This window comes from Mustelus asterias, chromosome 13 (assembly GCF_964213995.1).
Source record: "Mustelus asterias chromosome 13, sMusAst1.hap1.1, whole genome shotgun sequence".
Lineage (NCBI taxonomy): Eukaryota > Metazoa > Chordata > Chondrichthyes > Carcharhiniformes > Triakidae > Mustelus > Mustelus asterias.
Window position 1 is genome coordinate 9,214,820 of NC_135813.1, and position 17,911 is coordinate 9,232,730.

The following is a 17,911-nucleotide window of genomic DNA, read 5'->3' on the forward strand; positions in this document are numbered from 1 at the left end:
TCCCCTCATGGCTCTTCTTAGCTCTCTCTTTAAGTCCTTCCTATCTAACTTGTAATTCTCAAGCGCCCTAACTGAGCCTTCACATCTCATCTTTACATAAGTCTCCTTCTTCCTCTTCACAAGAGATTCAACTTCTTTAGTAAACAAAACTTATTACATTTATCAAAAAAAAGTTCCTCCATTTCAATTTTATCCCCCTTCTCATTATCTCTCGATGTAGATTCTGTTGCATTGTGCCAAGGGGTTAAGATGTTTATGTGAGAAGCTTCAGCTCACTGGAGTTAGAAGGCCTGGAACTTGTCTACATCTATAAAGGGTGATGTAGGCACAGTGGTTAGCACTGCTGCCTCACAGTGCCAGGGACCCAGGTTCAATTCCGGCCTCGGGTCACACACTGTGCAGTCTGCATGTTCTCCCCGTGTCTGCATGGGTTTCCTCCCACACTCCGAAGATGTGGGGGTTAGGTTGATTGGCCATGCTAAATTGCCCCTTAAGTGTTCCAAGATGTGGAGGTTAGGGGGACTTGGCAGGGAAAATACATGGGGCTACAAGGGATAGAGCCTGGGTGGGATACTCTGACAGGAAGTTGATGGGCTGAACAGCCTGCTTCTGCACTGCAGGGATTCTTTGATAATGGAAACCGCTGGAGGGAGCCTAAAACAAGCACATTTCCACAAACACCACTAAATGTTGAGAAAACTCGCCAGATTTAAATCAAGATACAAAATTAGGACAAGGCTAAGAGATGAGTGCAATTTATTAAATCTGTTTATTTAACAAGGAAGTCCAATAGGATCACAGAAGAATAATAGACTTTTTTTTCTATGTGTTTCTCTTCACATTGTTTAATAAAATTGATTCTTCAACTCCCAAATAAATACCGCAATATACTAAAATCATAGCCCCCTGACTTCCTTTTAATTAGATTCAAGTTATGATATACACCGTGAGCAACAGCTCAAAATGCTGCCAATCGCTTCTCCGTAATGAATTTACAAACTCTTACACAAGTACGCCATATACAGAATTGTTTGCACCTGGCATTGCAAGGCTGTACATTAATCTGTCTTTATTTATTTTTTATATATACAGTATGGCAACTCAGAACATAACTACATTCCAGAATACAACAACACGAAAGCCCCTAGACCTTCTCGTTTCTGTTTCCCCTTCTTTGCATCGTATAGCCACAGTAAAGTGAAATGTCGGGGTGGGGGAACTCTCTCCCTTGTGAGCCAATCAAATACCAAACCGCTTATTATAATTGTTGCGTTCCATGGGAATTTTTTCAGGATAAAAAGGTTTTTGTCAGCAGAGGAAGAGGAACAAAAAATCAGGGGGAAAGAGGCAAAGCGTCAAGTTTGGACTCAGACGGACGATAAACCTATTTCAGTTCAGTAGGTTCATTATAAATGCTCTGAGTTCCTAAGTTATTCAAACCTCTGGCACTGACAAACACCGTAATATTTAGTTCAGGGGCGAATACATGCAGATCATGTGAAAGCGATCTCGGGTTCACATTATTGGGGGGGGGGGGGGGGGGTGGAATAAGCAAAACGTCACATGAGAAATCTTTCATGATTTTTAAGGTAAAGGCAGTGGGGTCGGGTAACTTACAGGTGGAGTCCAAAAGACACTCTGCCACAATGTCTAATGAAATACTGATAAGTGTTGGAAAGAAAGGGTGTCATTGAGGGGGGCAAGGACAGAATACAGTGATCACACTATTGCTGGTATTCTACAGGTTCCTAAAAGAGAGACAGAAAAGATCAAATCAACAGGGAAATTGCAGAATTATGCGAGAATTATAGAATAGTGGTTATTGCAGGACTTGGAATTACTGAAACATTGACGGGGGGGGGGGGGGGGGGGGGGGGGAAATAACATTACCGCAAAGGGAAAGTGATGGGGGGTGTCTTGCAAGGGTAAGATCATTAAAACACCGATACAAAAGTATTCGTTACTCAGGAAGAGGATGCTGACAAAGTATCGATAGAAGTGGAGATGATCGAGGTATTGGATGGGGTAAGAATTGATCTGTAGGTTTTACCAGAAAGTATGGCGATGCATAGAATGGATGAGTCGCACTGTCTGGATGGCTTAGCTTGCTGGTTTAAGGGAGTTGGGGGGGGGGGGGGGGTGGTGGGTGGCGGAGTGGGCAGAGAATGAGAGGAGAGAAATTGGGGGGGTGGGTGAAGAGAGAGAAAGAGAGAAGAGAGAAATAGGAAAGCAAAGAGAGGGCATGAAAAAATATTGACGAATAAAATCAAAGAAAACCCCAAATGTTTGATAAACATGTAAAGATGAAGAGGGTGACTGAGGAGAATAATGCCACTGAGACACCAAAGAAAGTAACTCACATGCAGAGGGGCAAGACCTGGGCATAGCTCTGAAAGAATAATTTGCTTCCACAAAGAGATGAAGCAGACATTGTAGATGAGGATGTGGGGGGGGGGGGGGGGGGGGATGAAATATTGGATGGGATAAACATCACGAGGGAGGAAATATCAAGACGTTTAGCATCCCTGAAAGTGGATAAATCACCAGTGCCGGATGAAACATATCCCAGTTCGCTAAGCGAAGAAATATCTGATCATCCCCGCTAGCTACACATGTGGAAAACATAGCAGACCTTCAGAATCCATGTACAGAGAAACATGGCACACCTTTACAATTCAACCAGGTACACGGAATAACATGATACCATAGGTACAGAAAAACAAAATACCTTGAGAATTCTCATGAGCAGAAAGTCAGCTGAAGGGTAAAATATTAAAGGAGAGAGTCAATCTTTATCATCTTTACTTTTAAAATAATTTATTTACAAAGTTATATATTACACACATACACCACCTGACCCAACCACCAGTTTCAGTGTGCATCTATAGGGGCACATGAATCCCCGGTTAATGGAACCACTTATATACAATGATACACAATTCATGTACAATTAACAGGTATGTCATGCTTTCTTGCACATGACAAGATTACAAAGCTGTGGCACGATTACCTGTGTGTGAACAGGTAAACAGGTCCGTACACAGTCCGTGTACAGGTAAACTTGACACACCTTTACAATCTGACCATGTACAGGTAAACCTGACATCTTTACAATCTGACCATGTACAGGTAAACTTGACATCCAGGTAAACTGGACACCTTCACTTTCTGACCATGTACTGGTAAAACTTACATCTTCACCATCTGTCCACATACAGCTAAACTTGACACCTTCACCTTGACCATGTACTGACAAACCCAACACCTTAATTGTGTCCGTGTACAGATAACCATGACACGTCTTCACAATCTTATCAAGGACTGATAACCATGGCACATCTTCACACTGACCACACACGGGTAAACTTGACACTGTCACAATCTGTCCATATACGGGTAACCATGACACACTTCCATCATCTCACCATGTACAGTTAACCAGGGCACATCTTCACATTCTATTTACAGGTAAATATGACGCCTTCACAATCTGACCATGTACAGGTAACCACGGCACACTAATGAGCCAGGGCGGAGATAGCAGAAGGGCCTGCCATGATCTTCCAAAATTCCACAAATGCAGGAGAAGCGCCAGAGGATTGGGAAAGTGTCAAATGTGACACTTTTCAAGAGAGAGTGTAAGGAAATTCCTAGTAACTACACAGTTGCAGTGCTAGGTAAGGTGACAGAAGCAATAATCGGAGGGGGGGGGGGGGGGGGGGGAGGGGGGCGGCAAAAAGATAACAGGCACTTGGAGAGGTTGGAATTAAAAGCCAGCAACAAGTTGTGATGTACCTTCATTAAGACACTGACTCGGCCCCAATTGGAGTGTTGCATCCAATTCTGGGCACTGAATGTGAGGAAGAATGTGAAGCCTTGGGAGAGGAAGCAGAAGAGATTTGAGAGTGGATTCTGTTACACGGATAGACACGAGAAGCTAGGGTTCTCATCTTAGAGAAAGTTGAGAGGTTTCATAGAGAAAATCAAAATCTTGAGGGTACAGAAGAGATTCACAAGGATGTTGCAAAGAATGGGGAATTTTAGTTTGAGGAAAGATTGTTTAGAAAGCAAACAAGGCCAGCCTATCCAGAGGATGCCAGGGGTAGATTTAATTGAAGAGTATAAAAATCCGAGGGGCTTAGATAGCAGATAAGCTATTTCTATTAGTAGAGAGATCAATACAAAGGAAGGGGCGTAGTTTTAAAGTAACTGGCGGAAGGATTAGTGGGTAACAGAGGAGAATTTCTTCGACCCAGAGGGTGGTGGGAATCTGGCAATCACTGCTGGTTAAAGCTAGTGGAGGCTTCATTTAAAAATACACTTGGATATGTATTTTAGGTACTGCAACCTAAAGGGCTACAGAGCTGGAAGGTGGGATGAAAATAAAGTTTATTTATTAGTCACAAATAGGCTTACATTAACACTGCAATGAAGTTACTGTGAAAATCCCCTAGTCGCCACACTCCGACACCTCTTCGGGTACACTGAGGGAGAATTTAGCATGGCCAATTCATCTAACCTGCACATCTTTGGAGTGTGGGAGGAAACCGGAGCACCCGGAAGAAAACCCACGCAGACACAGGGAGAACGTGCAAACTCCGCACAGACAGTGACCCAAGCCGGGAATTGAACCCGGGTCGCTGGCCTGAGGCAGCAATGCTAACCATTGTGCCACCATGCCTAGCTAAACTGATCTTGTCACAATGGCCTCCTTGCGCTCTGCAGAAAATCTATAATTGTCCAATCTGTGGCTTTGGATCATTAGACATGTCACTGAGCTCCCGATGCTCAGCACATGACTTACTGAAATTTCCCCTTGCTTACGGTACATTCACTAGTGTGAACCTCATTCAAAAACAAGAGTAACAGAAACGTACAGGATAACATGTCCCCTAAAGGCCCCAGATTCTGCTGAGGTCAGGAGCTTGGGTACCTCACTCCAAGTGTCTGATTCGCAACATGATAGCCTGGGATAACAAGGATCAAAAGTCAATCTGATCTCGGGGTCGAACCTGTTCCTCTGGTTGAACATCACATGCATGGTGGTGCCTATACCTGCTAGACCCTTTTGGGTGGGGGAGCTTTAGAAACGCATTTCTAAATTTAAAAAGTACAACAACTTAAATAAAGATTTCTTTTTACACTTAATACATAAAATGGTGGGAATATCTATTTCAAAATGCAAGTATTTTCACAATTCCCCATCGCTGTCTGGTTGTTAGAGAAATGTACTAAGTTGCCATAGAGCCTTAAGGATAGTGTGATAAGTCTACAAAAGCAGTCTGGTCAAATGGCTACTGATTGGGACAATCCTACCATCATCATTTAAGAATTACAAGAACTCAAATCTTTGGGAAGGGAAGGTAGGAATGGAAATCGCCAGAGTCGGATTTAAAAATTCACAATATAAATGATTATGTTTGTAAACGGTTTCCAAGCAGCTGTTAAAGGAACGGTTTAGAATTACTGAGGCATTAATAGAGGTCATGCTAGATTAACACTGGCGCTTGGTAGAATCTCGGCTTCTCTCGTCTCAAAAATTCCTCATCGTTATACCAATGTTGGTGATCATAGTTTTTTTAAATCCTTAACTATATAACTTTTTACAACACTCTTGCCCTCAAAAATATTGCATTCCCTGTGTTTGAATCGATTGGATCTCTAGACGACTTCGATCTTCATGATCCCGTTTTCAGTAAGTTTGTAGAAAAGGGGAACACAGTTGATAAAGGTCAGGGTGGAGCTCGGTTGAGCCTGTGGGTTCTGGATTTCTTCGGTAAGTTCTATGATCTTTTTTGTAGTGTAGTCCTCGGAGGGTAAACCTGCTTTTGGAGCAGGGCCGCGGCTGGAAGAACGGGAGCTGAGGGAAGTGCTTTCAGACTCGATATCATCCCCCAAGCCGATGTCTTCTAGATCTGGAGGGGGGGGGGGGGGGGGAGGAGAAAGAAAATTGAAAACATTAATCTGGCTGAGAATTTATCAGGTTACGGAAGTGTTCTGTAGCTGAACTGTCATTCTAATGTTCCACATGGTAAGTACAGAAATGTGTGGTATTTCCCATGCTGTGTCAAAATCCTTGCTCTAATAATGACCACAGTGAATCTTAAAACGCTCATTAGGGCGGGGCACCCCGGTAAAGTGGTCTATGGATCAGTCGACACAGAATTCCTACAGTGCAGAAGGAAGCCATTCAGCCCATCGAGTCTGCACCGACTCAGCATCTCACCCAGGCCCACCTCTCTCTCTATCACCATTACCCTGCTCTTTTACCATGGCCAATCCCCCCTAATCTACAAATCTTGGGACACCAACGGATAATTTAGCATGGTCAATCCATTCTAACCTGCACATCTTTGAACTGTGGGAGGAAACCGGAGCATCCGGAGGAAACCTACGCAGACATGAGAAGACATGCAAATTTCACACAGCAAGGAGACGTGCAAATTTTCACAGTCACCAGAGGCCGGAATTGAACCTGGGTGCCTGGCGCCGTGAGGTAGTAATGCTAACCACTGTGCCAAGACAGAGGCAGGGTGAGGGACAAATAGAAGTTGAAAAAATACTATAAATTCTTAACTACACCAGGCAAGTTGCAAATTTAAAAAAGTTTGCCCTGAACGACCATATCACACAAAGCTTTTCCACCCACTGTAGGTTAAGGGAAGGTCAAGACTGATCATTTTCAAGCTCCTCACACAAAAGTCAACTCTCTTGGGTTGCAAAGATTTCCCCTGTCGCATCAAAGGGTGTCCCTCAAAACTGTAACTACAGGATAACAGTCAGTTTCTAGCTGCAAGATACTATCAGGGAGCAGGCGGAACCTTTTTCCCGTTAAGTAGCCTCTGTACTTCACAAATCAGAGCTGGATATTCACAAGGCTCAACAGGGACTGCTGGCCCTAGTGGCTGGATGAGTAGAGCTGAAACTGACCAAGGACCAACTTTCCCATGTGCTTCCCTCTCCCTCCAATCCAGGACCAGCTTAGAGGGCAAGAATTGGACGACAGGCATTGAGATTTTGGGAGGGGCAAGAAATGTTCAGGTTTATTTATTAGGTGTCACAAGTAGACTTACATTAACACTGCAATGAAGTCACTGTGAAAATCCCCTAGTCACCACACTCTGGTGCCTGTTCGGGTACAATGGGGGAGAATTTAGCATGGCCAATGCACCTAACCAGCACGTCTTTCGGACTGTGGGAGGAAACCAGAGCACCCGGAGGAAACCCACGCAGACATGGGGAGAATGTGCAGACTCCACACAGACAGTGACCCAAGCCGGGAATCGAACCCGGGTCCCTGGCGCTGTGAGGCAGCAGCGCTAACCACTGTGCCACCGTGCTGTTGAAACAAGAATAGAAGATGCTGGAAAAAGTGATTTGGTGCCAAATTAAAACATTTTACCACCTCAAAGGTATTATAGAATGAACATTTTGATGGTTGCTTCCCCCACTGCTTTCAGCAGCTTTGAGTGCAGGTAAGTGCAATGGTTTGTCAGAGTCAGTAGCTTTTACAGGCACTGTGGTGAGAAGGTGGTATTAGTTGAGGACAGCAGTAGACAATGAGATTTCTCTGCAGTTCTAAAGGAGAATGGGAACAGGCAGAGGGGGAGCCCAAGTGAAACAGCACTCACAGGACGGCACTGGAGTGTCACCCCAGACGGTGCACTTCAACTGCTGGCGTGTGACCCCAGGCACAAAGTTGCTCCCAAAAGGTAAGGTGGAAGGAAATCCTAGTATAATACAACATTCTTCTGTCAAGAAAGACAGAGGGAAATAGATGAAAAACAAAGGAAGGACAACAAAAGATATACAGCTGCAGAGAACCACTTAAAAATGACAAACCTTCGAGGTTTGACACTAGATCTTCTTCCAGTACGTCCTGTCGCATCTCAGCTGTTAATGGCATCTTTGACTCTCTGATGAAACGAACGTATCGATCGTACCATTTCTTTCTCTCACTCGCCAACTCCAACGAAAGTTCCTGCAGTTCTCCTAATTTTTTCTGAAATGATAGTTAACACCTCACGGTTATACCAAATAATCAAGGGTCAAAAGGGTGGGGGGAGGTAATAAATAAAATAATTATCACGAGAGGAAAAAGTACTAGGGAAACTAATGGAGCTGAAGTCCCTCGGACCCGATGGGTTGCATCCTAGGATATTAAAAAGTCAGCTACAGAGATAGTGGTTGTACTGACAGTAATCTTCCAAGAATTCTTAAATTCTGGAAAAGTCCCAGAGGATTGGAAAACTGCCACTGTAACACCTTTTTCCAAAAAAGGGGAGATAAAAACAGGTAAACTATAGGCCAGTGAGCTTAACATCCATCATTGGGAAAATGTGTTCATTATAAAGGATGCGATAGCAGAGTATTTTGAAATAAGTTGCTAGAACTATACAAGGCACTAGTTAGACTACAGCTGGAATACTATGAACAGTTTTGGTCCCCTTATCCAAGGAAAGATTTACTGGCATTCACACCTTCTATTCTCTCTATGGGCTGCCATTAGCAGCCTTTCCCCTGGTTTCTGTGGCAATGACTCATTTTTCATTCCCTCCCCCCTGCAGTATAAATATCTCCCACTCTCTGTGCCTTTTAGCTTTGACAAAGGGTCTTCTGGACTCGAAACGTCAGCTCTTTTCTCTCCTTACAGATGCTGCCAGACCCGCTGAGATTTTCCAGCATTTTCTCTTTTGGTTTCAGATTCCAGCACCCGCAATAATTTGCTTTTATGCAGTGCATTTCGTGAACACCATCTCAGTTACTGAGCCTAGCTGGCAATGAGCTGAGTTAATGTAGCACAATTGTTGCGGCAACCTTGGGCAATGACCACTGATATTATTAATTCAGCATCTTTGCTCAGCAATACCTTTCAATCACGTCCCCCACACACCACCACCTCTTAACAGATGTCAGAGAAGCTTGGGCTGTTTTTAAAAGAGAGAGCGACAGAGGTAAGCATCTTAAAAGAGTGGATATTCAGCATTATCGGGACCACAATTACCCTCAGCTTCTCCTTATCCTGAGCCAGCTTGCAGATGTACTCCTCCTTCACCATGTGCCTCTCTTTGAGTATAGCTCTCTGTTTTTGGTAGAGTGCGATGTATTCACCTGGAGGCAAAAAGGTAAACGTCATCATAGGAAAGAAACGTTCGACTCTATCCACAACCAGTCATGTTCAGCACAGGGGAACAAAGAGGAGGGGAGAGAGAAACTGAAAAGAAAAAGGTTGCAAAACTGTGGGAAAAGAGAGCAAGTTTCAAAAGACCTGGCACAGGAATAAAAGGGAGAAATGACCTATTTCTGCACTGTATCATTCTAGCAACCTGCTGTGAACCAACTGTCTGGGCCACAACATTTTTACAAAGCCACTGAACCTCAACAAGGCTTCAGTTACGTCGGAGCTGCTACCTCGGCCCTCATCCCAATGATTTCATAGAATCATACAGTGCAGAAGAGGCCCTTTGGACCATCGAGTCCACACCGACACATTAGAAACAGCTCAACTCCCACCTAATTACATAGCCCTGAATGTTATGATGTGCCAAGTGCTCATCCAGGTACTTTTTAAAGGATGTGAGGCATCCCGTCTCCACCACCCTCCCAGGCAACGCATTCCAGACCGTCACCACCCTCTGGGTAAAAAAAGTTTTTCCACACAACCCCCGCTAAACCTCCTGCCCCTCACCTTGAACCTAAGCACCCTCGTGACTGGCTTTTCAACCAAGAGGAAGAGCTGCTTCTTATCCACTCCGTCCATGTCTCTCAATCTTGAACACCTCAATCAGGTCACCCGAGTCTTCTCTGTTCCAACGAAAACAACCCAAGCCTACGCAACCTCTCCTCATAACTTAAATGTTCCTGATTTGTCCACATTGTCCACCTTATCACAGGTGGCATGGTGGCACAGTGGTTAGCACTGCTGCCTCATAGTGCCAGGGACCTGGGTTAGATTCCTGGCTTGGGTCACTGTCTGTGTGGAGTCTGCACATTCTCCCCGTGTCTGCGTGGGTTTCCTCCGGGTGCTCCGCTTTCCTCCCAGAGTCTGGTTAGGTGCATTGACCCGAACAGGCGCCGGAGTGTGGCGACTAGGGGATTTTCACAGTAACTTCATTGCAGTGTTAATGTAAGCCTTACTTGTGACTAATAAGTAAACTTAATTTTACTCATCATTGCTGAACATTTTTCAAAAAAAAAGTGATCCCCGACAAGATGAGTTAAAGAGACATTGACCAGCAGGGTGTTAATATTAAATAGCAGTTCTACTGGATCTAGTACTCCCAATCCGATTTCTATTCTCCATGGTTGCTACCAGCACCCAATCAGCACTGTACTGAACAATAACAAGGACAATGAGGACCAATAAGTAGTTCTTGCGTAGGAAAGAAGCTAGTTCAACCAAAGAACCATAGAATCCCTACAGTGGAGGAGGCCATTCAGCCCATCGAGTCTGTATTACCTAGGTGCTGCCCTCCATGATAGGATAGAGTACAGGAATGAGATAGAGAATCTGGTGAATTGGTGCGGCAACAATAATCTCTCCCTCAATGTCAACAAAACGAAGGAGATTGTCATCGACTTCAAGAAACGTAAAGGAGAACATGCTCCTGTCTACATCAAAGGGATGAAGTAGAAAGCGTTGAGAGCTTCAAGTTTTTAGGTGTCCAGATCACCAACAACCTGTCCTGGTCTCCCCATGCCGACATTATAGTTAAGAAAGCTCACCAACGCCTCTACTTCCTCAGAAGACTAAGGAAATTTGGCATGGCAGCTATGACTCTCACCAACTTTTACAGATGCATCATAGAAAGCATTCTTTTTGGTTGTATCACAGCTTGGTATGGCTCCTGCTCTGCCCAGGACCGCAAGAAACTACTAAAGGTTGTGAATGTAGCCCAATCCATCATGCAAACCAGCCTCCCATCCATTGACTCTGTCGACACTTCCCGCTGCCTCGGCAAAACAGCCAGCATAATTAAGGACTCCACACACCCTGGACATTCTCTCTTCCATCTTCTTCCTTCGGGAAAAAGATACAGAAGTCTGATGTCACGTACCAACCGACTCAAGAACAGCTTCTTCCCTGCTGCTGTCAGACTTTTGAATGGACCTACCTTGCATTAAGACCATAAGACATAGGAGCGGAAGTAAGGCCATTCGGCCCATCGAGTCCACTCCACCATTCAATCATGGTTGATTTCAACTCCATTTCCCCGCTCTCTCCCCATAGCCCTTAATTCCTCGAGAAATCAAGAATTTATCAATTTCTGTCTTGAAGACGCTCAACGTCTCGGCCTCCACAGCCCTCTGTGGCAATGAATTCCACAGACCCACCACTCTCTGGCTGAAGAAATTTCTCCTCATCTCTGTTCTAAAGTGACTCCCTTTTATTCTAAGGCTGTGCCCCCGCGTCCTAGTCTCCCCTGTTAATGGAAACAACTTCCCTACGTCCATCCTATCTAAGCCGTTCATTATCTTGTAAGTTTCTATCAGATCTCCCCTCAACCTCCTAAACTCCAATGAATATAATCCCACGATCCTCAGACGTTCATCGTATGTCAGGCCTACCATTCCTGGGATCATCCGTGTGAATCTCCGCTGGACCCGCTCCAGTGCCAGTATGTCCTTCCTGAGGTGTGGGGCCCAAAATTGCTCACAGTACTCCAAATGGGGCCTAACCAGTGCTTTATAAAGCCTCAGAAGTACATCCCTGCTTTTGTATTCCAAGCCTCTTGAGATAAATGACAACATTACATTTGCTTTCTTAATTACGGACTCAACCTGCAAGTTTACCTTTAGAGAATCCTGGACTAGGACTCCCAAGTCCCTTTGCACTTTAGCATTATGAATTTTGTCACCGTTTAGAAAATAGTCCATGCCTCTATTCTTTTTTCCAAAGTGTACGACCTCGCACTTGCCCACGTTGAATTTCATCAGCCACTTCTTGGACCACTCTCCTAAACTGTCTAAATCTTTCTGCAGCCTCCCCACCTCCTCAATACTACCTGCCCCTCCACCTATCTTTGTATCATCGGCAAACTTGGCCAGAATGCTCCCAGTCCCGTCATCTAGATCGTTAATATATAAAGAGAACAGCTGTGGCCCCAACACTGAACCCTGCGGGACACCACTTGTCACCGGTTGCCATTCTGAGAAAGAACCTTTTATCCCAACTCTCTGCCTTCTGTCTGACAGCCAATCGTCAATCCATGTTAGTACCTTGCCTCGAATACCATGGGCCCTTATTTTACTCAGCAGTCTCCCGTGAGGCACCTTGTCAAAGGCCTTTTGGAAGTCAAGATAGATAACATCCATTGGCTCTCCTTGGTCTAACCTATTTGTTATCTCTTCAAAGAACTCTAACAGGTTTGTCAGGCACGACCTCCCCTTACTAAATCCATGCTGACTTGTCTTAATCCGACCCTGCACTTCCAAGAATTTAGAAATCTCATCCTTAACGATGGATTCTAGAATTTTGCCAACAACTGAGGTTAGGCTAATTGGCCTATAATTTTCCATCTTTTTTCTTGTTCCCTTCTTGAACAGTGGGGTTACAACAGCGATTTTCCAATCCTCTGGGACTTTCCCTGACTCCAGTGACTTTTGAAAGATCATAACTAACGCCTCCACTATTTCTTCAGCTATCTCCTTTAGAACTCTAGGATGTAGCCCATCTGGGCCCGGAGATTTATCAATTTTCAGACCTTTTAGTTTCTCTAGCACTTTCTCCTTTGTGATGGCAACCATATTCAACTCTGCCCCCTGACTTTCCTGAATTGTTGGGATATTACTCATGTCTTCTACTGTGAAGACTGACGCAAAGTACTTATTAAGTTCCTCAGCTATTTCCTTGTCTCCCATCACTAGATTACCAGCGTCATTTTGGAGCGGCCCAATGTCTACTTTTGCCTCTTAAATTAAGTTGATCTTTCTCTACACTCTAGCTATGACCGTAACACTACATTCTGCACTCTCTCGTTTCCTTCTCTATGAACAGTCTGTATAGTGCGCAAGAACCAATGCTTTTAACTGTATGTTAATACATGTGACAATAATAAATCAAATCAAAATCATTCTATAATCATAACCCCATGCATTTATCATAGCTAACCCATCTAATCTACACATCGTGGGACACTAAGGGGCAATTTAGCGTGGCCAATCCACCTAACCTGCTCATCTTTGGAAGGAAACCAAAGCACCCGGAGGAAACCCACGCAGACACGGGGAGAATGTGCAAACTCCACACAGACGGTCACCCAAGGCCCGAATTGAACCCGGGTCCATGGCACTGAGGCAGCGGTACGAACCACTGCGCCTGCCCAATGTTTATTGCAGCTTGGCGCTCCTCAAATGACTCATTCCATTGAAAAAAATGAAGCTTTTACATGCGAAGTTTAGTGATAAAGGTGTTGCAGTTTTCACAATAATGCAAATTAGAAATTCATTCGCGTACTTCCCCGAATGGCCAAGTTAGTCAATCTTGCCAGGTTTAGCAGTGCAGATGAGAGGGGTCGAGGGATGAGAGAAAAATCAGTCTAGAATTTCCGTTCCTAGTTGCTATAGAGTAATTCTTGTTGAAAACTGCACAGGATCAAGCTTGACTGGGGCATCAGTCATGAAGGAAAATGGCCTTCAATCAGTTACTGCTCAAGCTTTTCCAGAAAGGAGATGGAGTGTGGAGAATGTGGGGGGTGGGTGGGGAAAGAGGTGAAGGTGAAAGCGGGAGGGTGGGTATGATAAAACAATTATAACCAATTATGATAAAACAATTATAACCGGGTTTTCTCCGGGTGCTTTGGTTTCCTCCCACAGTCCAAAGATGTGCGGGTTAGGTTGATTGGCTATGCTAAAATTGCCCCTTAGTGTCCTGGGATGCGTGGACTAGCGGGTAAAATATGTAGGGATATGGGGGTGGGATTGTGGTTGGTGCACTCGATGGGCCGAATGGCCTCTTTCTGTACTGTAGGGTTTCTATGATAACGTTAACACCAATATCTCTCAATAGGGAGTAGCTGACAGAATGGTGGCGACTAGGGGATTTTCACAATAACTTCATTGCAGTGTTAATGAAAGCCAACTGGTGACACTAATAAACTATAAAAACATGGCATTGTAGAACAAGTCAGAGATTTCTCTCTAATAAAATGACATACCTATTGTATCTGTCTCCCCAGATAACTGTGTACAATAATGCTCCAGCTGTCCCAACTTCTGCCTTAGATCAATCTTTTCCTCCAACAGGTTTCCTAATTGAGCCTATTAACAAAAACAAAACAGCATGAATAGTGTCATCAAACAAAAATAGTGTGACAGAAAGAACATTTGATACAGATGCAAACACAGTGCTGACAGGGGGTTACATCAGAACATTAGCCTGTTATTCCTTTCTACAGATGTTGACAGATCAGCAATGACTCGATATTGAAATCCTCATCCTTGTATTCAAATTCCACCTCCAACTCTGTAAACTCAGACCGTCAACCTCAGAGATCTGGGTACTTTTCCAATTGCAGCCTCTTGCACACGGCTGGTCTTCACTCAGCCACTGACAGCTGAGCCTTCAGCTCTGGTCCAAGCTTTGAAAGTCCCTCTATAAACTTCTGACTCTCTACCCATCCCTCCTGCTTTGGGCCTTGTGTGGACTATGAATGCCAGCATAGACTGGGATGTTTTTCCCTGGAGCATAGGCGACTTAGGGCTGAGGGGCATAGATCAGCTAGATAGTCAACATCTTTCCCAAAGGTAGGGAAGTCTAAAACTAGAGGGCATAGGTTTAAGGTGAGAGGGGAGTGATACAAAAGGGTCCAGAAGGGCAATTGTTTTCCATACAGAGGGTGGTGAGTGTCTGGAACGACCTGCCATAGGCAGTAGTAGAGGCAGGTACAATTCTGTCTTTTAAAAAGTATTTAGACAGTTACATGGGTAAGATGGTTATGGAGGGATATAGGTCAAATGCAGGCAATTGGGACTAGCTTAGTGGTTAAAAAAAAAACGGCGGCATGGACAAGTTGGGCCGAAGGGCCTGATTCCATGCTGTAAATCTCTGACCATGCACCCTTGTTGGTCTCCCACATTCTACCCTATTCAACATGCAAAACTCTGCTGCCCATGTCTTATAGAACCATGGAATCAGCATCTTACCCAGGTCCACCTCCCCAACCTATCCCCGTAATCCTGTGCATTTACTATGGCTGATCCCCCTAACCCACACATCACGATATTAAAGGGCAATTTAGCACGTCTAATCCACCTAACCTGCACATCTTTGGAATATGGGAGGAAACTGGAGCACCTGGAGGAAACCCATGCAGACACGGGGAGAATGTGCAACTCCACACAGACAGTCACCCAAGGCTAGAATTGAAAGTTGTACAGGTTAGGTTGATTGGCCATGCTAAAATTAACCCTAGTGTCAGGGGGATTAGCAGGGTAAATATGAGGGGTTATGGGAATAGGGCCTGGGCGGGACTGTGGACGGCGCAGAATCGATCATTCAAATGGCCTCCTCCTGCACTGTAAGGATTTTATAACCTGGGTCCCTGGTGCTGTGAGGCAACAGTACTAACCACCTGTGCCACCATGCTGCCCTCACAGCAAGTCCCATTCACTTGTCATCTCTGTGCTCAGTAATCTACACTGGTTCCCAGTCAATTTCTTGATTTTGAAATTATCAACCTTGTTTTCAAATCCCTTGGCCCTCCCATCTCTGTAATCTCCTCCATCCCCACAACCCTCAGATATCTGCGCTCCTCTAATTCTGGCCTTTTGTGTATCGCCAATCATAAACCGCTTCACCATTGGAAACCGTATCTTCACGCCCACCAACGCCTCTACTTTCTCAGAAGACTAAGGAAGTTTGGCATGTCAGCTACGACTCTCACCAACCTTTACAGATCCACCATAGAAAGCATTCTTTCCAGTTGTATCCCAGCTTGGTATGACTCCTGCTCCTACCAAGACCACAAGAAACTACAAAAGGTCATCAATGTAGCCTAATCCAACACTCAAACCAGCCTCCCATCCACTGACTCTGTCTACACTTCTTGTTGCCTCGGCAAAGCAGCCAGCATAATTAAGGATCCCACGCACCCTGGACATTCTCTCTTCCACCTTCTCCCGTCAGGAAAAAGATACAAAAGTCTGAGGTCACGCACCAACCGACTCAAGAACAGCTTCTTCCCTGCTGCTGTCAGACTTTTGAATGGACCTACCTCACACGAAGGTGATTTTCCTCTACACCTTAGCTATGACTGTAACACTACTTTTTAAAATTTATTCGTGGGACACGGACGTCACTGGCTGGCCGGTATTTATTGCCCATCCCTAGTTGCCCTCGAGAACACTACATTCTGCACTCTCTCGTTTCCCTCTCCATGAATGGTATGCTCTGCCTATATAGCACACAAGAAACAGTACTTTTCACTGTATGTTAATACATGCGACAATAATAAATTAATTCAAACTGGTCTAGGTCCAAGCTCTGGAATTCCCTCCCTACCACAGTCTCTGCCACAGTTTCCTCCTTTAAGACACTTCTTGTAATCTTCCTCTTCGACCAAGCATGAGGCTCGATGTCACAGTTTGGATAATGCTCCTGTGAAGCATTGGGGCATTCATTATGTTAACGGTACTAAAGTTGCTGTTGGTATTAATTTGATGCTGGTATTTGACACCACAAATGGCATCGTCGGGTACCCTAGCGAATAACGTCACAGCTGGCTACTCGGGCCGTACAGCATCAAAACAACACATTTGAATCATATTCACATTAGGAAGCAAGAATAAAACATACAGGACAAAAAGCTGTCAGCTCAGAATTCAGAAACCACCTCAAATTCAATCTGGATTCTTTGTCTCGCTAACAAATAGTATGCCCAGAGGAAATGAGACACCATCACCCAAATACACATCTACTGTACAAACATATAAATTAGGAGTTAGTCGGCCCCCTCAAGCCTGCTCTACCACTTGATAAGATCATGGCCAACCTGATTGCGGCCTCAACCCTACTTCCCCGTCCAACCAACCTTCCATTCCCTTGTCACAGAATCATAGAGGTTTACAGCATGGAAACAGGCCCTTCGGCCCAACTTGTCCATGCCGTCCTTTTTTTTTTTAAACCTCCAAGCTAATCCCAATTGCCCACATTTGGTCCATATCCCTCTATACCCATCTTATCCATGTAACTGTCCAAACGCTTTTTAAAAACAAAATTGTACCCGCCTCTACTAATACCTCTGGCAGCTCGTTCCAGAAACTCACCATCCTCTGCGTGAAAAAAATTGCCCCTCTGGACACTTCTGTATCTCTCCTCACCTTAAACCTATGCCCTCTAGTTTTAGACTCCCCTATCTTTGGGAAAAGATATTGACTATCTAGCTGATCTGTGCCCCTCAAGATTGTCAATCAGGAATCTGACTCAGAGTCATCGAGCAATACATGTGAACAGGCCCTTCGGCCCAACTGGTCCATGCCAACCATGCTAGTCCTCCCAGCTAGTCCCAATTGCCCATGTTTGACACATATCCCTCTAATCCTTTCCCATCCAAGTACTTATCCAAATGCTTTTTAAACGTTGCTATTGAACCTGCCTCAACCACTTTCTCCGGCAGCTCATTCCATATACGCACCATGCTCGGCATGGAGTTGCCCCTTAGGTCCCTTTTCAACCTTTCCCCTCTCACCTTCAACCTATGCCCTCTAGCTTTAAAAATATTCAACAACTCAGCCTCCACAGCTCTCTGGGGAAGGAAATTAAGCAGGAAAAGAATTCTCATGAGAATTAAATGGGAAACCCTTTATTTTTAAACTGCGTCCCCTAGTTTGAGTTTCTCCCATCAAGGGAAATGTCCTCTCAGCATCCACCTAGTCAAATCCCCTCAGGATCTTGTATGTTTCAACACGATCT

General features: G+C 44.7%; 1 protein-coding gene across 4 annotated transcripts in view; it reads right to left on the reverse strand.

Moving 5' to 3' along the window:
- Nucleotides 1-746: 746 nt before the first annotated feature.
- Nucleotides 747-17,911, reverse strand: part of golga2 (golgin A2) — a 93,240-nt gene continuing 76,075 nt past the window's right edge. For all 4 annotated transcript variants that reach the window (XM_078226283.1, XM_078226284.1, XM_078226282.1 and 1 more), the window contains 4 exons: nucleotides 14,157-14,259; nucleotides 9,005-9,111; nucleotides 7,843-8,002; nucleotides 747-5,915 (listed from right to left, as the gene is read on the reverse strand). In XM_078226283.1, coding sequence (XP_078082409.1) covers nucleotides 5,662-5,915; nucleotides 7,843-8,002; nucleotides 9,005-9,111; nucleotides 14,157-14,259 — 624 coding nt within the window. In that variant the 3' untranslated portion in view covers nucleotides 747-5,661. The remainder of the gene's footprint in view (nucleotides 5,916-7,842; nucleotides 8,003-9,004; nucleotides 9,112-14,156; nucleotides 14,260-17,911) is intronic.